This window comes from Scyliorhinus canicula, chromosome 10 (assembly GCF_902713615.1).
Source record: "Scyliorhinus canicula chromosome 10, sScyCan1.1, whole genome shotgun sequence".
NCBI lineage: Eukaryota > Metazoa > Chordata > Chondrichthyes > Carcharhiniformes > Scyliorhinidae > Scyliorhinus > Scyliorhinus canicula.
In genome coordinates, this window is record NC_052155.1 from 161,504,956 (window position 1) to 161,529,441 (window position 24,486).

The following is a 24,486-nucleotide window of genomic DNA, read 5'->3' on the forward strand; positions in this document are numbered from 1 at the left end:
TCTTTGCATGTGAAGCAATCATCCTGTAATTTAAATCCCAAATCTCACCTGGCACATTTTGACCAGGCTGTGAAGTACTGAAGTTCTGGAATTTGTCTTGCATCTCGTAATGAGCAACCATTTATTTTGATTAGCAGAGTTATCACTTAATTTTCTCAGGGGGAAATCAAGAGCCATACTTGCATGTTGATCACTTTTGGCATGGTAAACAGGCAGCCAAGATCAAATGTGCTGTCTTCACACCAGGCAAGGTTAGCGGGTGGAGGGAAAACAATATATGGGGACAGAGAATGGGAAAGAGGCTCGAGGAAGGGTGAGGGTAACTCAACTCGGGGGTTGGAAAAATGCTTCTGAGCATTGTAATATTTTTAAAACCTAAAATAAGCCTCAACTTTTTAAATACGCTAGCTCTTCAAGAAATTAAGCTGTTCTGATATTTTTATATTTTTTAAAAGAAACATGCCTGTTTATTAAAATTTCTGGAATTCTGACCAGGCAAATTTCTCAAGATCAATTCCTATAAAATAATATTATGGCATTAGTTCAACAATACTTCTATCACAGTGCTGTCCATGTCATCGTAGGTATTGCATGTAATGTTGCAACAGGCCCTCTGTTTGTTTGAATAATGTTTTATACATGTATATTATTACTTTTTTTGCTATTGTATTTAAATAATGTGCAGAATATTTTTGTTTTCTATCACTTTAGATTATACCCATTATTTATTGTAGTCAATTAAGGCTTTAAAATACACCATTGCCACTCATAGCTTAATGGTTTCATTGGAAATTCTCTTTGCGTCTTTAAAATAAATGCACTAATGTCTCTGCAGCAGAGAAGATAATTTTTGCAAAATCTTTCAAGCTTCTGTATGTGAATATCTCAGTGTAATTTTGAGTCCATTACATCTTATTTTGCCATATTTATTGCCAAATTATGATGATGGCATACAGCGACCTGCCTTTAAAATGTTATAGTACAATTAAAAAACATTATGCTTTCTGTATCTTCTAGTTTAATTTGGCACCGAATCTACTGCAAGTATTTTGCTTGCAAAAGGAAAGCCTGGAAACCCAAGACTGTAGACACAGCTACTGAAGAGCTCAGTAAAATCTCAATACTGGACAGCCCAGCAGGATTTTGGAAAAAAGAGTACATCCGCAAATGTGCAGGCTTGGGCACAAGAGGAGTAGGACAGTTGTTGAAACCCATTAACCGCTACACAGGATTGCCATCAAAGCTCAAAGAAGCTGTGAAGTAAGATTAAACTTTCAGTACAAATTTGTACTAGGAGAATTAGAAGTAAATGCGATGGGGAGAATTGCAATATTAATAATTCAGGACTATTTGATGTTGGAAATGTAGAGCTTACCGATTATCGTTTCTTCAAATTATCTTCCTTTGCAGATTATTTTGAACAAAAGGCAATGGTGGCAAACATGTGATGTCAGTCAGCTCTGTATTGATCTCCTAAGTATCATAATTCTTAAAGAAATATTTCTCAATATGTGGGCCTCCATTTGGAATAGAATTTGAATTCACTAATGCCACCCTTTCTGTAGAAAATGTCCAAACAAGAACCGTGGTGTGATGTATTATTTCACCAGATTTTCTGCTACCAGAATGCAGCTGGGTTTGTTTCTGTTACCATGTAACTTTAGGTTCTCTTTTTTTTGTTCTTTTAGCCACTTTTCTCACCCACACCTGTCTAGCATGGCTAGCAGCATAACATATACATAAAGTGGAATTTATAGTACAAAATCATTTTAATTTTATAAAGCAAAGTATCAGGAGTGTATTCTTGGTGTCCTGATAAATATTTATCTTTCAGCCTGCATTGCCAAAAAAATAGGTGTCTGGTCATCTCCGTGATGTTGTGGCAACTTGCTGTGCACCAACTGACTGCTACTTTGTCTGCATTATAAATGTACTTAACATAAATACAGAGTGTATGTCCTATCATGCTGCACAAGTGCCTGGTGACTTTTTTGGCAGACAATATCAGGGTTTTTAAAAACTATTCATTCATGGGAAGAATGTCGTTGGTTAGGCCAGCATTTATTGCCAATCCCTAATTGCCCTCGAGAAGGTGGTGGTGAGACCATGGGTAGTGTTCACTCATCTAAAACTGCACATCATGGCCTTTCGCCCTCCCCATCGTGTAGAGAAGGAAGTAGAAACCTTTTTTAGGGCATTTGAGAAAATAAGAACCCAAACGGAATGGCCAAAAGAAAAGTGGACATTACCCATGCAAAGTAAATTGACGGGTGGGCACAGGGAGTTTATGCTTCCCTGTCAGGGGGTGTCTAAGAATTTATGATGAAATAAAAAAGACTTTCTGGGTGCATTTGAATTGGTTCCCGAGACACGTCCTCAGGACAGACGTATGCCGAATTCGAAAGGGTTAAGCAGAACAATTTTAATAGATGGGTTTGAGCATTGGGAATTAAAATTACCTATGAGGCTCCATTCACTCAGAAGGATTTAAGAATTCCTTAGCTTCTGAGGTAAGAACTCATGTTTGAGACCAAAAGGTGAAAACCGTTAGACAAGCAGCAATAATGGCTGACAATTATGAGCTAATCCATAAATTTAAACCTTTGTTCCATCACCCCCATAATTTTGAAAAGGATAGAAAGTGAGAGAGTGAAAGCAAGGTAGGTAGCCAAGGTAAGGAATGGATAGCTGGGATAGCCAAACCCATAACTATTTTATTTTAAGGAAGACAGGTGCTACGCAAACTTTCTTACTTGAGAAGGATTTGGTTTTCCCTCCAGAGAGTTCAATGCAAATTAAGGTATTAGTGAAGGGGATAGGTGAATATTGTATCTGGTTCTCTTGTATAAAGTACAATTGGAATGTGATTTAGTGTCAGGTTCAGTAATTGTTGGAGTGGTCAAGGAGTTACCAATGGACAGAGTAGATGTACTTTTGAGAAATTATTTGGCAGGAGTGAAGTTTGTAGCTTCACGAGGGAAATACTGATGATAATGCAAGAGATACTATTGGTAGGAGAAGTGGGAATTAGGAAAACCCGTTGGGCATCAAAGAAAGAAATGTTGAAAGACATTAATCGCACATCAAATGATAATAGTAGTGAATCTCCTTCTGCTGATACTGTTGAAATTATCTCTACAAGAATGATTCCTCACGGAGGATTTTCAAAGATACAATCTAGTAGAAAACCGGATTCTGAGAACTCCCCAAGAGTGAAGTTGGTCCTAAGAAAGAGAATCTGAATCTAATAGCATTAAGAATGATGACGATTCTGACCAGAGTTCTGAATCCAATTTGGATTTTGATTGTGAAGAAATGTTAAAAAACTGCAACCGAATAGACCTGTCACTTACTGATCTTGAACAGATGGCAAGTCATTCTTCCAAAGCTAAAGAAGAAGTGAATTGGACTTTCCTAAAACTAATTTGTTACAGCCTTTTGCAGTAAAACCATTGGCATCCACTTTCAGTATAAATATTTCCCAGAGCATGCCTGTCTTGCAGGAAAATATACATATTAGCACGGCATCAGCTATTCAGGATGAAGACAGCAATAACATAGCATCAGCTATTCGGGATAAGGACAGCAATGCCTGTGAAATAACACAAAGTAAATGGCTGATTAACCCACATCATTTTGAAGGCACACAGTGCCTCTTTTAAGGTAAAGGAAGCAAACAGCAAAGGAGATGAAATAAGTAGAGATCAATTTCTTCCGAAAATGAAGAGGAAGGTATATGAAGAACCATACAGTGATTCTGCAACCACATGTGTTAACAAAAAACAGAAAGTTCATAGATCCAACAATGTGTAATCCTCTGATTCTGATAATGATGTGAAAAATAGTTGCAGGCCACCACCATTTAAAGGAACAATGTCTCTTCAATTCACACATCCACCTTTGAAACACCTACCCACAAGTTTCACCTTGGTATATCTAAAATAATGATTATTTTTTAAATTTAGAGTACCCAATTCATTTTTCCAATTAAGGGCAATTTAGCGTGGCCACTCCAACTACCTTGCACATCTTTGGGTTGTGGAGGTGAGACCCATGCAAACACTGGGAGAATGTGCAAACTCCACACCGACAGTAACCCAAGGCTGGGGTCGAAGCTGGGACCTTGGTGCCTTGAGGTAGCAGTACTAACCATTGCGCCACCATGCTGCCCTAGTATATCTGAAATTAAAGGAGAAAGTTGAAATCTGGAAAGCACAAGTTGTATAAGGCCATATTACTAAATGGAGATAAATACCGTGATTACGAAGACTCTGATGGAGGTAAAAGCTGTAAAACCAAGAGTGGTGCATATGAAGCCAGCCAATTGTGCAAAGATTGAACCCTCAGTTTTACTTATAGCTAAAAGTAACCATGTGAAGTAAAAAAAAACATAAATCTGGAGCGGGTGAAAAGTGTTTTTTCACTAAAAATGAACAAAATATTTCCCTCAGCATTAACAATACTGCTTGTGGTTTGGCTGCAGAAGATCCCTGAAATTTGGATAAACCTTTATTGGACAATCAGAAAAGATTGGCTACATTACATGAGAGACAGAAAGAAACAGGAATGCAGAAGAAACTAATTCAAGGGGTCTGCTTCAATTTGGACAGCCAGAAACCTGACAAAGAGATTTTGATTTTGAAGAAGAGAATGAAAACAAGACACTGTTTGACGATATTGGAGCGAGTTCTAAAACCGAAGAAGAACGGAGAGACGATCTAATAAAGATACTGAATAAATATAGACAGATTTGTGGAGATCAGGGTTAAATAATCATGATGAAGACGTACGAAACATTAAAACCACATCTGTCTTGATTAAAACTACGGAGATTGGCTCAGCTAGAAACTGAAATACAGTGCATGTTGACTATGTTTCGGAAAAGAGTAAAAATGCTGTGGTCCACAGAAGCCCCGGACTTTATCAAACCATTTAAAATGGCTATAGATGCCAGTGATCTGGGGGTAGGGGCAGTGCGACTACAAGACGACAATGCAGGAATAGCGATGCTAGTGGGATATTTTTCAAAAAACATCCGTACCAAAGAAAGTATTCTACCATTGATAAGGAAGCCTTAGCCTTTCTACTAGCCCTTCAGCATTTTGAAGTATATGTCCGGCATGACAACGAGCAAAGTTTAGTTTATATAGACCATAATCCGCTTGCGTTTATAGAAAAGTTTAAAACCCGGACTGCAAAATTATTCCGTTGGAATTTGTGATTACAACAGTTCAATGTTAAAATTGTATGTATCCCTGGAAAGGATAATGTGATAGCGAATGCTTTGTCACGGGTTTAAGAGCTGACTCATTACCAATGTAGAGACTTGGAAGGGAACTTGTATACTGGAGTTGAATGAATGGATACATGTTTGTGATTATGTCATGCATATCTCACAGTGGTGGCACGGTATCATAGTGATTAGCACTGTTGCTTCACAGCACCAGGGTCCCGGGTTCGATTCCCGCTTGGGTCACTGTCTGTGTGGAGTCTGCACGTTCTCCCCGTGTCTGTATGGGTTTTCTCCGGGTGCTCCGGTTTTCTCCCACAAGTCCCGAAGGACGTGCTTGTGAGGTGAATTGGGCATTCTGAATTCTCTCTCTGTGTCATCGAACAGGTGCCGGCGTGTGGTGACTGAGATTTTCACTGTAACTTCATTGTAGTGTTAATGTAAGCCTACTTGTGACAATAGTAAAGATTATTATATTGAAATGCCAGTGCCCTGACGTTTCATTCCTTTAGCGAGGGAGGTATGTAAGGCCCCTACCTGTTGAATCCCTTATTTTCCCTTCCTTTATTTTTGATCCATGGATGCTTAATGGACATATGCAGGGGAAGTGAGGAATTCAAAAGTTGCAAAAGAGAACATTGCGCTGTCTTTGAACAGCAGAACTCAGACTTTTCGGCACCAAAGAGATTGGTGACACTGAGTTCTATTGGTTGGATTATGGCCAATGAATTGGCGAAGAGGCAATATTCTGCCCGTATCAGGCGGTGATTTGGTCCTGCCTGAGTGGGATGATTTTCAGAGAGGCAGGGCAGCAGTTGGAATCCTGGACGCTCTGGGGAAAGAAGCTGCTCTTTCTCGTGTTTTCTTCAGAAAAGTGACGCAGCTGTACACAGAATCTGCATGATCCTACAGTAAAAACCTTGAACTGAAATCCTAAATTGAAGGAAGATGTGCAAGAAACAACCATCTGGAACAAAGACTTTTATCCCTTTTAGTTATTATTTTACCCCACTCTTCTTCCCTCTCGGTTTGCCTGGTGTGTGTGTAGAGGCTAGGAAAGGGGCTTAGGAATTAGCTAATGGTTAACATGTTGTATGTGCTGCACATTTAATTATAGTTATTGTTATTAATAAAATTTATTGTGTTTAAATTTACAAACCTGGTGATTGTATTTGTTGGGCAGCTAAGGGCCAAAGACTTTGAGTGTTTTAGAACATAGAACATAGAACAGTACAGCACAGAACAGGCCCTTCGGCCCTCAATGTTGTGCCGAGCCATGATCACCCTACTCAAACCCACGTATCCACCCTATACCCGTAGCCCAACAACTCCCCCCTTAACCTTACTTTTTTTTTATTAGGACACTACGGGCAATTTAGCATGGCCAATCCACCTAACCCGCACATCTTTGGACTGTGGGAGGAAACCGGAGCACCCGGAGGAAACCCACGCACACAGGGGGAGGACGTGCAGACTCCACACAGACAGTGACCCAGCCGGGAATCGAACCTGGGACCCTGGAGCTGTGAAGCATTTATGCTAACCACCATGCTACCCTGCTGCCCCATTTTCTAAGAACAAATTATTAATTTCAATTGTGTTGCGACACCGGGTCAAGTGGGGCTGGAATTAACCATGCACTAGCTCAGCAGGCTGTAACACAATGCTCAACTCTCTGTATTGTCAGATACACTGACTCTGTTTGTCTGATTCCTTGTCTGACGTTCAGTCGTAAATTAGCTGAAAGTTCCTCCAATTAAACTTTCGGAAACCAAACCCATTGCTTTGGAACTTGCCACACGCTCTTTTCTAGCAGCTGATTATATTCCTTTCTCTGGTCATTGTCACAGGTTGAACTCGATTATTCACAATGCCAACATCTTATTTACCTTTTTGCTGAGCTTCCAATCCCATGTGGTGTCCTCTTATCATAAACTTCTACATGCTTCTACCTCTAATACTTCCACCCCTGCTTCAGTGTATCTGCAGAAGCTCTCAGCTATGCTTTTGTTACCTCCAGATGACTATTCCAGTGCACTTTTGGCTGGACTCCCATTTTTCACTCTCCATGAATTTGAGATGACCCAGAACTCTGCTGACCATATCTCAGCTTGCACCCTATCTTGTTCACCCTGTGCTTGCTGACCAATATTGACTCCGGATTCACCAATGTTTCAATTTTAAAATTCTTGATGTGTTCAAGTCCCGCCATGTCCTCAACCCTTCCTTCCTCTGTAACCTCAGAAATCTGCATTCCTCCACCTCTGGCCTCTTGTGCATCTTCCACACATTTCTCCCCATTGGTACTCTTGCTTTCAGAATGTCTGAACCCCCCTCAACCGGTTCACTCAAAAATTGTCATTCCATTTTTTGTTGATGTCCCTCGCTTTATCTGAATTGAGCTGCCGTATTTCCTGAATTAACAGTGCCTATAAAAAATAAATGTTATCAGAACTTTGAGATGTTCTGAAGAGATGAAATACATATAAATGTAACTTCATTTCAAAATTTGGTTGCAATGCTTACTGCTGGTAGCAAAAATAAAGAAATAATTCTCTGGGCTTGTTTTTATTCCCATTGGTGATTTTGAGGTTGCTGGTATTTTCATTGAGACCTTGAAATAGGGTGTCCAGGTGCCCTTTAAGAGGTGGATGTCATCTAATCCCCTGCAAATCAGAGTTCTACATATTTTTCAATTTTCAAGTATCAGTGGGCAGTGGAGTGTCCTTGAAGGGATCTCTTCAGACTAATGGGCAGAAGGAAGGCAAGAATTTTTGGGATAAGGCCAATTTGACCCCTTTCTTGCTTAACTAGGCAAAGTGGGCTCAGAAGTGTATCTTCTGGATTTACAGCTGCCTACAATTGGTGAGCTGCTTCTTTGTGTGACGGCTTATTTCCATGGTGTGGGCTGCAGGCTCAATTTGCTGTCACACAAAAACCTGTCACCTTGCGTCACGAAGCACAGTGGTTCCCTTCTCAGCTTCAGATTTTTCCCATGTCATGTTGCTGCAATGCTGGTTGATCATCTTCATACCAACCTCATTTTTGAATTTGGCAGGTGTTTTCATTCTATAGCTGGATTGCCCTTCCTGCCGCTAACCTTTCCCATTTCGCTGGGCCAATTCTGGTACATGCTGATTCACCCCATCAATGGCTGGATTCTTTAATAGCAAGTAGAACTTGAACCCGGGACATTACCTTTTTATTTAGGACTTGATTCCACAGCCTTTTGACTCTAGTGAGTATAAAGCAAAGAAATGAAGCCAACAAGTGAGTTTTTACTTTTACTTTTTTGGATATTGGCTAAATCAGCATAATTTTATCTGGTGATCTTCGATGGTGCAATAATTCTGTTAATTTCTCCAAAAGCAAATTTTTCAGGGGCATTTTAAAGTCTAATTAAACTGTTATACCTATTGAAGCTCCAGGTTTTTATAACATTCTTGGCTTCACTATTTTAACTTTGAAGCTTTATTTTATTTTATTTTCTTCCGAACTATAAATTTGCATTTCCTCAGCTGCATTCTTCCTCCTCCTTTGTACTAAAACCAAGTGTCATTTGCAAGTCCAGAAGTAAAATATTGCAGATGTTGGAAATCTGAAATAAAAGCTGAATTATCTGCAGGTCTGAAAGCATCTGTGGAGAGAGGCAGACTTAATGGCCAGAATTTAACATTTCTGGGCTAGGTGTGCGCCCGACCTGGAAGTGCATGAAATGTCACGAGAAGATATCAGGAGCACTTTTGGATGGCATCATGCACATGCACGATTTCACAGTTGTCATGCGAATGGCAAATCTGATGCACGCCCACGGACAATTAAAGGGCCAATCAAGACTATTAAAAGTCTAATCTGCAAGGATTTTATGCTGCCGTACTATTTTTAGCTCTTCGCACAGGCAAAATGGGTGGGCACATATTATGTGTTTTCTATTTCCTCAACTAAGGGCAAGATAAAACATCCCTGGAGCAGCAACAGTTTCTCTGTGTTTGTGTTCGTAGATGTGAAAGTATAGACTTTAGCTTGGGTTTCCTAGGTATTGTTTAGCGTTTGAGGCGTGACTTTCAGCATTTCAGGACTTCCCTGGAAAGCTTTCCTGAGGATTGGAGAACAATTCCATCATTTGCAAAGCACTGGTCCTCTGCATCTGCACCAAGGTGGATAGTGCACTCTGCTGGTGGGATCTCTGATGAGGAAGAGAGGGGCATACGTGCCGGACATATTGCCACCCTCCGACACCACACAGGAGAGAATCCGCTCCAGTAAGGAAGATGGATGCACCATCGGAAAAGAAGAAAAAAACATTTTAATAAAACTCTGCCCCTGGAGGTGCCCAAGTCTGCATGAGTCCACCAGTCCAAAACTTCTCCTTCAGCTCCTCTCAAGCTGGCAAACCGCTGCTCCAAAAATAAATCCCTCCCCCACTCTCTCTCCCTTCATGCACAAAATGAGGCACCCAGCCTTGCCAGCTCAAACAGGTGGTTAGCACAAATGGGAGCCAACGTTGAAGCTGCCCCCAACTTAAAATACTGGCGGTATATGTTTAACATGGCCACCACTACTGGATTCGTTGAGTACTTTACCAGTGCCAGCGGAAGTGGTGCCATTGCTAGTTCCCCCGACATGACTCCAATTACATCCCAACACTCCTCCAGCACCTTCTCCATAATAGCTGCCCAACAATAACACAGCAAATTTGGTAACGCTAAGTCCGCTGCGTGTCTCTCCCTCTGAAACAGCCCCCTCCGAATCGTCAGGGCCTTACCCGCACAAATAAAACCGGAAAGAAGCCACTACCTTTTGGGGAAATGATTTAGGCAGAAACACCAGGAGACACTGATATAAAAATCTCAGCAAGGTGTTCACCTTAACTGATTGGACCCGACCAGCCAACAATAACGGGAGACTATCCCACATCTGCAAATCTGCCTTAACTCTACCCACCAGGCTAGTATAATTCAACCTCCGATACTGCCCCAATCCCCTGTCACCTGGACCCTTGAGTATCGGAAACTAGTCCCTGCCAACTGAAAAGGCAACCCCCTACACCCAAATCTGGCTCCCTGCCCTGAAGCACCCACCACAAAATAGTCACTCTTTGCTATGTTCAATTTATAACCTGAGAAGGCACCGAAGCACTGCAAAATACCCATAATGTTCCCCATGGACGACCCTGGGTCCCTAACATACAGAGGTAAATCGTCAGTGTATAATAATACCTGGTGCTCCATCCCACTTCTTCCGGAATCCCATTCTACTCCAAGGCCCTCAATGCAATGGATGCCTCGATTGCCAACGCAAACAACAAGGGAGACATCGGACACCTCTGCCTCGTACCCTGATACAACTGAAAGGTCCTGGGGCTCATGGTGTTAGTACAAACACGAGCGAACGGAGCCGCATATAGCAACTGTACCCACGAAACAAACCCAGGGCCAAACCCAAACTTCTCGAACACCGTGACCAGGTACCCCCACTCCACCCTGTCAAGCGCCTTCTCTGCATCCAATGAAACAATTATCTCCGGTACTGGCCTGGCCACAGGGGTAAGCACCACGTTCAACATCCGACGCACATTCAACGACAACCTCCATCCCTTCACAAACCCCGTCTGATCCTCCCCACTACCTTCGGAACCTCAACACCAACACATTGACCAACAACTTGACATCCATGTTTAACAGGGAGATTGGATGATATGACCCACACACTGGTGTCCTTGTCCTTCATCAGGAGCAGAGATGGACAGTTGCCCCTGTGTTCTTGGAAGGGTGCCCGGTGCCAAGAAATCCCTCAACATACCCAACAGCAACTGACCCAACTGATCTGAAAATTTCTTATAAACTTCCAACGGTAACCCATTCGGTCCCGGTGCCTTCGCTGCCTGAATATCCTCCAGGGACAATCACACCTCCATCTCCTCCCCCACCGTGGGAAACTCCACACCCTCAAATACTCTGCCATCCCTCATTCGTTCCCGGGGCAGATCCAACCTATATAACCTCCCTTAGAAGGTCCTAAACACCATATCACCTTGCCCAGGATGGAGGCCAACCTACCCTCCAGATCCCTAACCTGAACAATTTCCCTGTCTGCGTCCTGTTGCCTCAGTGTGCCAAAAGATGACTGGCCTTCTCCCCATGTTCATGCACTGCCCCTTTCACCTGCCTCAATTGCTGCATCGCCCTATCCTTGGACAGCAGGTGCAGGTCAAAATGCATTTGCAGTTCTTTCCTACATGCCAAAAGCTTCGGAGTCTCGTCCCTTGCATACCTACCGTCCCCCTTAGAATCTCATCCACCAGTTTCTGGCACTGCTCCTTCGCCTCTGCATGTGCCTTAAACGTAATAATCTCTCCCCGATCACCAGCTTCAACGCCTCTCTCAAAATCAAGGGTGTAACCTTCCCATTATCATTACGTTTCGCGTATTCCCGTATGGCCCTCGAGATCCTCGCACAAAACCCCAAGTCCGCAAATAACTCAACATCCCACCACCACCCTCTAGTGCGCTTTCAATGTGGAGCATGGTCAGAAATAACCACAGCTGAGTATTTAGCCATCCTCACGCCCACCAGAAGTGCCTGGCTCATAATAAAATAATCGATCCTCGAGTACACATTGTGTACCAAAGAGAAAAAACAGAAACTCCTTCCCATTGGGATGCATAAACCATAAAGGGTCTGCCGTTCCCAACTCCTCCATAAATGAACCTTAGCCATCCCCACCGGGGCCAACAATTTCGGCCTAGGGCGATCCAACTGCGGGTCTGACTCTGTTCATCTCAGCCCCCCCCCCGCCTGCCCCCCAAAATCAATTGGTGGTGTCCAAATCCAGCCTGTAGCCAACAACTACTTCATAAACGCTACATCGTCCCAATACTGGGCATGCATAAAACCACCTGCTTCCCCTCTGATGGCCCTTCCACCATCACATATCGTCCGCCCGGAACCCTCCAGACAACCCATCACTCTGAGGTTCGTGTGCCTCGCCCTGTTCTCCAGATCCTCCACTTACGCTTGCAGGTCCTTATTCCCATCTGACATGGGAAGCATCTGAGCTTCCAATGAGGCAAGCCGGTCCTCATGCCTCGACAAGGCCTTCTCAACGCCCTTGAGCGTCTCTCCTTGCTCTGTTACGGCTTTGGCAGTCTTGCCCAACTGCTCCCGTTTTGGGCCCAACACCTCCTCGATGGTGACTTTGGATGACTCTGATCTTCCCTTGTTGATCGAATTGGCCATCCACCTGCCTGTCAAACTTCTCCAGCTCCTGTGCCATCACCCCAGCCAGTGTTTCTGGTGTGATAGGTGTGGTACCCTTTGCCATTTTTTTTCCCCAGGTTCCTTTGTCGGGCTCCCAGCGAGGGATTTCTTTCCCCAGAGCCGCCTTCGATGAGGATTTTGACATTCCTTAGCAAACCTATTCGAACTCCACCAATCTACTGTGGTTACTGGGAATAGGGTAAACGTGTGGACTTAGGTAAGGTGCTCTTTCCAAGGGTGGGTGCAGACTCGATGGGCCGAATGGCTTCCTTCTGCACTGTAACTGCTATGAATCAGGCAGTCTTTGGGACGTACGTATGAATTTCAGTGCCAAATTTCTCGAAAAAAACAGGTGAAAGGGATCAAAATAGTGGGACCTTGGCAGGAGCTACCTTTTTGTGCAACAGCTGTTGCACAGCACTTTCCATCTTTAAGTCATTGCAAGTTCTTTCTCCTCATCTAAGTCATTACAGTCCTTTTGAAAACTTCAACTATACTAATGTTTTGAACTGTGGGTTGTCATCTTTATTTCTCAATTAAAAAAAATAAAATTATTTAATTTCCACTGAAAAAGAAACATGTAGCTTTTTTCCTTGCACCCATCAGGACACGTCACAATAATACCAATATTCTGGGAAAACAACAATTAACACTGTCTGAGAAGAGTGCTGCTTGGTTGGCAACTGGACTCTGATTGGCAGAGGTGTTGCCATGAAGAAAGCATCAGTTCATGGGATATGCTATTTGATATATTCGCCGCCAGTCTTTGGGATGTATGGCCTATATACTGAGATCTCACATACTCAGCGTCACATTGGCACTGAAATTCATACGTACGTCTCAAGGACTGCCTGATTTATAGAATCATAGAATTTACAGTGCAGAAGGAGGCCATTCGGCCCAACGAGTCTGCACCCGCTCTTGGAAACAGCACCCTACCTAAGCCCACACCTTTACCCTATCCCCATAACCCAGTAACCCCACCTCACCTTTTTGGGCACTAAGGGCAATTTAGCATGGCCAATTGACCTAACCTGCACATCTTTGGACTGTAGGAGGAAGCCAGAGCATCCCGAGGAACCCCAAGTAGACTCCACACAGACAGTGACCCAAACCGGGAATCGAACTTGGGACCCTGGAGTATGAAACAACTGTGCTGACCACTGTGCTACCGTGTCGCTCTTTGGTTTCAAACACTGTGTCCTAGCTGCTATTTGCAATAGGCAATGGCAATGTACCAAACTATACCCACCAGCATGTGCTTGCAAAACTCAAAACACCGTGTCCAACATTAGGTGCGATTCAACAATTGGAAAACGTTTGCTAACATAAGCCTCAATGTACAGGGGTTTACGCTGTAAACCAATTGAGGTTTGTCAGTCAGACTTACAGTGCAGCATATTTGCATGTCCTGAAAGCTACATATATTAATACACAGGGCCCTGTTATTTGCAGACAGCAAGAACATGTACACACATTGCGCCTGATTCAGCTAAACAAAGTAAGTGATAGCCATTTGCTGACTTATTCCTCGGGGCAATGCCTTGATCAAGCTGCCTGGTTTAAATTTCAAACAATGCTTGGCAGTTAATTGTCAGTCACCATAATATGGTGCTTTCTCCATGGCAACACCTCTACCAATCAGAGTCCACTTGCCAACGAACCAGCATTCTCTTCTAGTACAGCATAAATTGTTTTTTCCCCATGTATTGGTGTTGTTGCAAAGTGTCTTGATGAGTGCAAGACAAAAGACTTTGACATGCTTCTTTTCAGTAATACTCAAATTCTGCACTACCAAATGACTATCTTTTGCTGTTCTTCACATTATGCTCTATCTGGAGAGATGGAAAATTGTAGGTTTTTAAAATCTTTAACGTTTGTTTCCTGTGATCTGACCCAAAATGATCATTTGCTGTTGCAACCATTAGTGGTGCAAAAATAAACAAGTTAATTGATGCAATATTCTGTAACAGCACACTGAATAAGATTGACTTTCAACTTAATCAAACTTTGCGTGTTTGCTTGTTTCTAAGGATTGGAATCAAATTGACCTCAGTAATAACTTATAATTAACTGCCTTCAAAATGTTTTATGTATACAGAACTCTTGGAATTACATGGATGGTTGTTCTTCGAGAAAGAAATGGGAAAGAGCATGTTAAGGAGCAGAGTAAGGTCTACTTCAGTGACACATCTGCTACTTTGTGCTGGAACAGTGCAGTTTGGCCACCTCTTTCTAGCCTGAAAGTACTGTGTGTGTACGGAGTCACACCGTTGCTCCAACCAAGTAAAACTCCTGCAACAAATGGGTGAGCTTACTAGATTCATTGTTAAATAAGTGCAGATGGCGAACCAGATACAAGGGTGATTTGTTTGTCCCTTTTCCTGTTCCCAGACAGTGTTACAAAACTTTTAATGAAGAGGGAAAATGGGTTTTGATCCTTTTGCTCCATTTTGAGTCTAAATAACATTGTGATTACTCTGTGGCTTCTAGTGTGGGCACCTGAAGTAGATGTAATCAGAGTACATTTTGTGCAATTGAATGTGTGATCCCTGCACTCAAATTGTTTTTAAAGTCATGTGGTCCTGGCCACCAAGAGCATTTGGAAATCCTCCACAGTGGAACAACTGACCTGTAGAATTTACATATGGCACGAATAAAAAGCAGATTATATCATTCTATAATACATTTAAATGAAACTGACCCGGCTATTTTATACAGCTGTTCTGCATATGTTGAGTTTCAACCAACATCTACTTGGGATTCCTGGGCACTGACTCCATGGAATCTTACTTTAAATTGCACCTGTTTCATATAGCACCAAGTGTAAAGAGCAAATTGCTTTCAGGAAGATATAATGCTACAGATTCTATTTCTGATATCTAACCTGAGAGTTTAGTTAGAAAAAACAATTTTGCTGCTTCTAACCTTGTTGGAGCATGCTATTGTTGATGGTGACAGTGTTCCATCCTGAGTGACTCCCTTGATGTTCTTTCACAATTGTGATATATTTGGACTTGACGGGAGGAAACTGCCACAAGCCCCCTTGGCAACTGATGAAATTGTTCACTTTGGTCTCTTAGTCACTACCAACTGCTTCCTTACTACAGAATAGGAATACTTCTCCCACCCCTCCCCTCTCCCTCACCCCTCCAATAACCTGCTCCATGCCACCTGCAATAAAGAGAAACATCACAGTGCTTATTCAGACTGTGTATTGATTTAAACTCTTAATGAATCTTGAAGTATTTTGTCCTCATGTTGCAGTTCCTCTGTATCAAATTATTCAGTCACTTGCTTATCTGTCAGTCTGAAAAATTGAAACTTGTGGTGCTTTTTCTTTGTAATATCCAGTCACTTTTAGATTAGGTAAGAACATAATGTTAATGAGGGAGCATTACTCTGGTCCTGACAACCATTTAGAAATGATGTACTGTTTTCAGTACTGTACCATTTTGTTTTCTGCATTTTATCAAGTTGATTAGATTGGGGGGAGAGAGCGGGGAGCTGTTAGCACCAAGGGTTTGCCCTTTTGTAGTTTTGTAAATGTCTCAGATTTTATTTAAACTAGCAGTGCTGAAAGGAAAATCAAATAATTTTAAATGATTATTATTCAAAGTATAATCTCCATGCAACTACCACATATTTATTTAGTGCCTGTTTTTTGTTTTCCTCCTGTTTTTGATTCTGCGCATAACAATGACTTTTGTGAGGTTTGTGCGATTATTTTATGTGATCAACCCTTGCTTCCTCCCAGAAGGATGTCACGAGCATGAATCTGTCCCAGCATTCTGTATCTTTGAGTGTTGGATGTTCCCCATCCAACATGAGTGCACCCAATTTTGCCCCAACCCACCCTGTCAGTAAATGGTTTAAAATTGACATATCACTTCATTCCCAGTGGAAGCTCACTGGACATCTTTTTATTTTGCTGACTGGTGGAAATTCATCTGCCACAAAGAGGCATTTGTCTTCGGTGTAAATTCAAATGTTATCAAAGGAATTCTGACATGATTTTAATTGGACAAGGCAGAAGTCCCACCCAGTGACCATGATAGTGAATGTTAGTAGCATTGTTTTCACGTTACTTTTAAATGCACCTTCAGTTCATTTACAGGCACTGAAGTCATTATGATCTTGATGTCATGCCTTGGAAATGCACTGTTCACAATTTTGACTGCCATCTTAATTTTTGCCTAGATTTATTCAAAACTCACTTTATTCTGAATTTTGCTTTTCTTCACTCTTTTTGGATGAGTTCAAAGAAGAGGAACAATAACACCAATCTAAAGAAACAGGATACTTGTGGTGTGATTTAACGGCCCTCACGCGTCCAACTCGGGCGCGACACGGCCGGTAAATCTCGCGAGGGGCTCGCCATGCCTCGCTAAATCTACCAGGATCCTGCGAGATGTCGTGATCCGTAAGTGGGATCTGTATTTGGAAAATTTGCATAATAAAGTCAGCAGCTAGTCTCACTTTAATATGCACTCGCCAAATCTACCCAAGGTGTTGGGACCCAAGTCCCTCTGCCTCAGAGATCCTGTGCCTTTTAGCATGGATCTCCAAAAACAGCATTTCGGGGCCCTAGGGGCTGTTTAGCTCACTGGGCTAAATCACTGGCTTTGAAAGCAGACCAAGGCAGGCCAGCAGCACGGTTCGATTCCCGTAACAGCCTCCCCGAACAGGCGCCGGAATGTGGCGACTAGGGGCTTTTCACAGTAACTTCATTGAAGCCTACTCGTGACAATAAGCGATTTTCATTTCATTTCAAGTGGTGGGCCCCCAGGTGGTTTTGCAGGGGTGCCAGGCCTGCAGTGCCAAGGTGCCGGGTGGCATTTTGCCCATGCTGGGGATCGGGCCTGAGGGTGCCCTGTCCTTATGAGGTGGGGTTTGGGTTGCTCGATGACCACTTATAGTTGAGTTGGGGGAGATCCAGGGATCGGGTTGAGAGGTCTCGAGAAATGGCTTCCTACACTGAGGAGCTCCACTCAAATGATGAGACTAAGTGTGGCCTCGGCAGGGCCTTCCCTGCTGAGGTTCCAAAATAAAACAGAGTCCCTTTCTAGCGCTGCTAGAATCGGGAAAAACCCGGCTAAACGTGCTCAACACGGGACTCTGTTTCATTTCCTTTTGATCGCACCCATAGTATCTGTGCTTGTTAGAAGGCCAAAGTGACAGTAAAAGGATTTGCCGAGCCCAGAGGTATGCTTAACCAAGTTATTTTCTTGGATATTTCTGAAGAGCAGTGAAGGAGGAGACTAAGTTTTGTTACACAGGCTGCTGCTGACTTATGCAGCCTATTTTAATAAGACCTGTCGCCTGCTGAAGCAGGGATTCCAGCTATTGCCAGTGGCTGTCAAGCTCACCAACCCCTAATCTTTTGGACATGGGTTCCTTCCAAACTGGAGACAGCACTTATATTTTCCCTGCCTGTACATCACCTGTCTCAATAAGAGAACTCTGAGATTTACAAACATGGCTTACTTTCCCTATATCCAGGGCATCATGGACTGCCCTCCTGAAGATATAGGGGCAAAGGAAGTTTAGCCAGAAACCTACCTGAAACAGAGTGTTTCACTCTATCCATATTGAATTGCTGTGTGATCACCACAGAAGGATAATATAAATCTGTACCTGACCAGTGTTTTTTTGCTGTGCCACTCTCTTCCATCCTCCCGCCATTGTACCCATTTAGAGGATGGTTGCTAGAAGGCTAGGGATATTGTGAGGGAACCTTTAAATTTAGTTTGTTTTCAGGCAGACCTGAATGAAAACTGAACTGAAATGGGTAACAAAACAGGTAAATACAGAAAGGAATCTGAGCCTTCCGGTTTCTTAGCAAAGTTTTAAACAAACCGGAGTTTACTGGCAAACCTAGTGAACATTGACTCCTGTTGTGAGTCCATAATGTTCAGTTCTGAAATCTTCTGAGGTATCTGCACTCTAATTCTGGCCTTTAAGCACCCCAGTTTTAATTGCTGCACTCTAGGGTGGCTCTGCCTTCAACTTCCTTGACCCTAAGCTCTGGAATTCCCTCTTTAAGGGAGGGATTCTCCGCCGTGGGACGCCCGGATCATGTACTCCAATGGGACGAATAACCGGGAGTCAGGGCAAAATCAGGATCGACATCGGACGCCCATCCGATCGTGATGCTCCGACCCCCCCTCCCGGCTGGTGGTGAGAATGAGGTCCACAGCCCATGCTAGCGGGAGCATGTGAATAAGTGCAAATGGTTCTTAATGGGTGGTTAACAGTGAGGTTAAGTGTCTTGGGTTACAGGAAGATATAGAAGCGGTGACCAAATAGACAGAAAAGTGCTATTAGAATTTAACACTGAAAAGTGTGAAGTGATACACTTTGGAAGGAGTAATGTGACAAGGAAGTATTCAATGAATGGCATGACACTGGAAAGTTCGAGGAACAAAGGAAACTTGACATGTTTGTCCATAGATCTCTGAAGGCAGAAGGGCAGATTAATAGGGTGGTGAAGAAGGCAAATGGGACACTTGTATTTATCAATCGGGGCATAGATAACTGCGTTGGAGCCGTTCATGGGGGCTTGCCTCCTTGCCTTGCCCCACTTTCGTGAATTGGTGCCCGTCAGTCTATAGACAAACAGTTGTCTCTAATGGAGACAGATGCCTATGATCCATTATGGACTATGAAAAATTACCTTTCTCTAATCCCAGTGGGGCCACAGGGAGTGTTGCCCATTCCTGGGACTGCGGCAGTGCTCAATGAAAATTGATGTTAGAGCCAGAGTAGAAAGTGAGTGGGGGGTGTGCTTGCTGAGGGCAAGGTGAGGGAAGGTGTGGGAGGACAGGAACATGGTAAGGGCCCCCTGTTAGGCTCAAGGTGTCTGAACAGGAAGGGAACACCTCCTCCATGACACCCCCCCCCCTTGCTGATGCAATAAGTAAGGACCTCAATTGGCCCAAGGACCGGTCCCTGCCAGTGATAGAATTACAATGGATACAGGTACGTGGTCCCACCATGCCACCCAATGTTAGCCCGACTACCCAACCTGCGAGTTGTATAATTCCACCCATAATCACTACACTACTACATCCATTCTTTGAGAAGTTGTATTTTGGAACTAGGGAAAAATTGGAAGCAAACCTTTTTTCCTCTCATTTTTCCAACTACCTCACATTTGTGTTCAACTTGAAACTTGTGGGAAAATTCTCCCAGGATTTCCCCCCTACCCTGTATCACTTTAACTTTCTGTAGTACCATGATCATCTGCTGCTTAAATTCGGTTCTTTCAAAAATTTTAAATCCTTATTTTCTATAAGAAATAATTCTGAGCAATCTCTCAAATTGATGCATGTGATTAATTTCAAGCTTTATTTTTAGACCTCGCAGGAGATCTCTACTTGCAGAGTATAATTTAACGAACCTGGAAGAATCGAGTACGTATATTGGTGGTGACAAGCTTGTCAAGCTACAGTGCTTATACCCTGGCATGTTGCTGGGATGCTGGCAAGTGAGTTAGCAACTAGTTTTAACTTGCTTTGCATTCTTGTCTAACAAAGGAAATAATTGACATTTGTATGAGTGCCTTTCACAGCCTTGAAACTTCCCAAATTGTTAAAGTACAGATACTGTTGTGATCGACACAAGATCCCAAAGACAGAAATTAAGTAAATGATACATAAACTCTTTCACAACTTCCCATAATGGAATTTGACCGTAACACGGTTCTGAATCTTCGACCATAAGCACTAGGTTACCATAAGTCCTATCAAAGAATGAGTAAGCTTTTCATAAGCAAGTTCTGTGAAATTGTAAGGAATTGTAGCACCATGCCACCACGCAGACCCACCCTATGTTTTGGTGATGCCGACCTGGCCCGACTGTTGGATTCAGTGGAATCCAGAAAGGATACCCTGTTTCCCCCAAGGGGATTCGAGCGTCAGCCATAGGGCAGCTGGTGCTGCCTGGGAGGCAGTGGCAGCGGCTGTCAGCACGGGGAGTGTCACGAGGAGGACTGCCACCCAATGCCATAAGAAGCTCCCTCCATCAGACCTGAAGTCATCGGCACACACACACACACACACACACACACACACACAATACCATCCAAGCGAACACCTCGGAGGAGAGCTCCGAGGATGGCACCATCAAGGTGCACAGCTATCTTCCCCACCATCCAGCAGCACAGAGACACACACCTTGGTGAGAAAAAATAGAGGTCAGACTTCTGGGGCACAATCTGGTGAGCACCACATAGTTGCTGATGCACATAAGGCGGAGGCAGAAACGACAAGGGGGGACAGCAGTCGGAGTTCTGCTGGATCACAGGACCTAGCTGGGCCCGAGTCAAATGCTGAGCCTCTGGCCCAGGTTATCCTGAAGCTGATGCAGATGCTAGGGTGCAGCCATGCTATTCAGAGGGGGATGTCAGCGACACTCCAGCAGGTCCATAGCCAATTGGAGGAGTCCCAAAGGCTAAAGGCGCAGGAGATGGTGCCGACAATGCTTGGCACTGAGGCCAACACTGCAGGGGGCCCACCGCAGTGGGGAGCCTCGAGCATGACGTCAGCAGCACGAGTGGTGCTGTTCATCTTTTGCTCAGTCAATGATGGCCATGGCTGAGAGCCTCGGCTGCATGTGGGGGATGTGTCAATGACGCAGGTGGACCTTTCCAAAGCGCTCGGGAGCATGTCGCAGTCTCAGCTGGGCATTATCGTGGCACTGTGGAGCATGTTCCAAATGCAGGTGGACATTGGCGTGGCACTACAGAGCGTGGCCCGTTCACAGAGGAGCATCACTGAGGGCATCGGCACCATTGAACAGACAATGGTGAGCCACCAGGGCTGGCAGAGCCAGATGGTGCAGGGGCCTCTGGAGCACAATCCAACCATCCCTCCATCTCAAGGTCCCCCCCCTCCGGGCCCTATGGGAGCGTTGGAGGCCGACCCGGAGCCACCCTAAAGGGAGTCAACGGCAGTCACCAGTTCTCAAAATCACCCCCTCATGCCAACAGTACATCTCGGAGCCAGTGGACGGAACAAAATGGCATGGGGGGTGCAATTTCATACCATTTGCCATAAGGGGAGGGCAGTGGCGTAGTGGTAATTGGTTGGACTAGTAATCCAGAGGCCCAGGCTAATGCTAAAAATTCCAGCATGGCAACTGGAATTGAAAGTAAGTCTAATAATGACCATGGAATCATTGTTGATAGTTGTAAAACCACAACTGGTTCACAGTTCTCCTTGAGGGAAGGAAACCTGCTGCCCTTGCCTGGTCCAGCATACGTGTGACTCCAAACCCACGGCACCGTGGTTGACTCTTAAAAATGGTTTTGCAAGCCAGTCAGTTGTATTAAATGGCTACAAAGTCTAAAAGAAGGAATGAAACTGAACAGCCTGAACAAGACTTAGACTGCAGCGGTTCAAGAAAGTGGCATACCACCACCTTTTTGAGGACTATTAGGGATGTACAATAAATTCTGGACTTCATTCCCGTACCAGCCTCTCCGGACAGGCGCCGGAATATGGCGACTAGCGGCTTTTCACAGTAACTTCATTGAAACCTATTTGTGACAATAACTGATTATTATTATATCATTATGTTATTTCCTGCCCCCTCCAAAGTCTGAAGACCTGTCGGAAGAAGGTGGAGCAGGAGGGCGCTTGCTCATTTTTGCCCGTCGTTGTGCCTCTTCTGACTGCAGGGCTGGATCAGGAGGGGTATATCTGGATGGCGAATGCCGTTTCTATGCTGACCACCACAGGTTGGGCCATCCCTGGTGGCTGCTCTCTGGCTGTATCACTGTCAGAAAGTGGCATGGCGAGGCATTTTCCACCAGCAAGTCGGCCCGGGCCCTCCAAACCCAGGGCGTCCAGAGGATGCCCACTAGGGGCATTGAAGGCCACAGGGCGCGGTAAGCAGCAGGCTACCTCCACCTCTGATGTGCAACTTTGGGGTACACCTAGACGTCATGGCAGTATACGGAAGGTTAGGAAGATTGAAGATCACTGAGAGCGCACTGACGGACACGTGTGTGTGTGTGTGTGTGTGTGTGTGGCGGGGGGGGGATGACACAATCGGTAGCTGGGGATAGTTAGGGCCATGATTGTACACGATTAAAACTCGTTACACCGGCGACATAATAGAACAGTACAGCACAGAACAGGCCCTTCGGCCCTCGATGTTGTGCCGAGCAATGATCACCCTACTTTAAACCCACGTAACCCGTATACCCATAACCCAACAATCCCCCCATTAACCTTACACTACGGGCAATTTAGCATGGCCAATCCACCTAACCCGCACATCTTTGGACTGTGGGAGGAAACCGGAGCACCCGGAGGAAACCCACGCACACACGGGGAGGACGTGCAGACTCCACACAGACAGTGACCCAGCCGGGAATCGAACCTGGGACCCTGGAGCTGTGAAGCATTGATGCTAACCACCATGCTACCGTGAGGCCCCTTATGTAAAGCATCTGTCAACTTGTTCCACACTACAGGCCATCCTGCACCCCATTGCCCCTGAGGCATATCACGTGCAGCTGATGGGTGTGAGCATGCTGTCGGCAATCATAGATTGAGAAGCACCAGAGCTCACCTCACCCTATTGTCTTGTATATTGACCCGCTGGCAATTCCAGCCCAGGCCCATCACCCTGGAGTGATGGAACGGGGTGAATGTTGGGCGGGGGGTGGTGGGAGGTGGAGGGTGGAAAAGGTAGGTGGGGAGGGAGAGATGGATCGGGTGTGGTGAGGGGTGGGAAGAGTTGGGGAGGGAACTATGGGTGGGATGAGAAGAGGGGGTGAGATGACGGACAAAGCCACATCCTATGAGAAGCCTGGAGGGCTTCCCTGGTCCTCTGGGCATGCCAGACCTTCAGCACTGTCTCCTGTCCACCATCCTTCAACTGCTCCCGCGGGTGCTCCCTGAACCCGTCCTCTAGCCCCTCCTGGTCCAGTTCCTCCTTGTCCTCCTCCTCCTCCACCTCCAGCATGTTGCCGCGCTGCTGTGCCAGGAGGGAACAGCAGACCACCAGAAAGCAGGCGACCCTCAAGGGTTGTACTGCAATGCACCTTCAGAGAGGTCGAGGCATTGGAACCACATGTCCGATGTATCGCTCAATGAAGTCCAGGTGGCTACATGGGCCTCGTTATATCGGGTCTCCGTTCTGGTGTCATTAGTCAGGCCCTAAGTAGGCAGTCCTTATACTCAAGAGCCAGCTGGTCATCCTGGAGTGTCCCTTAAAGACGCCCCAGGATGTAGCTGTCGTGCACACTCCCGAGGATGCGTACACACACGTGCATGATCTTGAGGTGCTGGCCGCACTCAAGGTGGACATTCAGGGAGTGGAACCCCTTCCTGTTAATGAAGCGCTCCTCCTGGCCTACAAAGAGCATTGTAAGGAACAGATCTTTAGGACTTAACCTCCCAAATCTGCAAAGGGAGTTCCACAATGTGGGTCTGCCTCTTTGAGATGTAATTTAGGAGTGACTTTTGAATGATAATTAGGCCCCTTCCTGTCTTCTTGATGGCTGTTTGTTAAATTTTGAATGGGTGGAATGTGCCTGTTAAATTAAAAATGGGTGGGAATGATTTTAGAGTTGGGATTGACCCTCCGTTCCCTGTTTAAGAAGGTGACTTGGGTTTAAAAGCAGGGCTGTGTCTATGAGTTTACCAAAACGTTAAAAGTAGGAAAATACTCGATCAAGGAGCGATTTTCCTCTTAGCCAGTCCTTTATGTTTGAGGATGACTTGCTTCATTCCAATTTGATATGTTCTGAGCTGTCTGACAAGTCCAATGTGTGACCTGCTGACTCTGCCAGATGTGAGACAGGTGGTACTTGAAGGGTTGGATAGAAGGGTTGTTTAAAGGCTTGTGTGCTCCTGAAGCCTCAACTTCGCCTCTGGACATTTTCAATGAAGTCTTTCAATATACCTCCCTGAAAGTAAAAGACTGCATAAAGCATAACTATTTACAACTCTACATTTGCAACACTTTCCTGCTGCCATTGT

The 24,486-nt window shown here is 44.6% G+C and overlaps 1 protein-coding gene across 3 annotated transcripts in view; it reads left to right on the top strand.

The window, feature by feature from the left end:
• Positions 1-24,486, top strand: part of fbxo15 (F-box protein 15) — a 54,722-nt gene that overhangs the window by 17,700 nt on the left and 12,536 nt on the right. For all 3 annotated transcript variants that reach the window (XM_038810058.1, XM_038810059.1, XM_038810060.1), the window contains 3 exons: positions 1,018-1,260; positions 14,592-14,798; positions 19,850-19,979. In XM_038810058.1, coding sequence (XP_038665986.1) covers positions 1,018-1,260; positions 14,592-14,798; positions 19,850-19,979 — 580 coding nt within the window. The remainder of the gene's footprint in view (positions 1-1,017; positions 1,261-14,591; positions 14,799-19,849; positions 19,980-24,486) is intronic.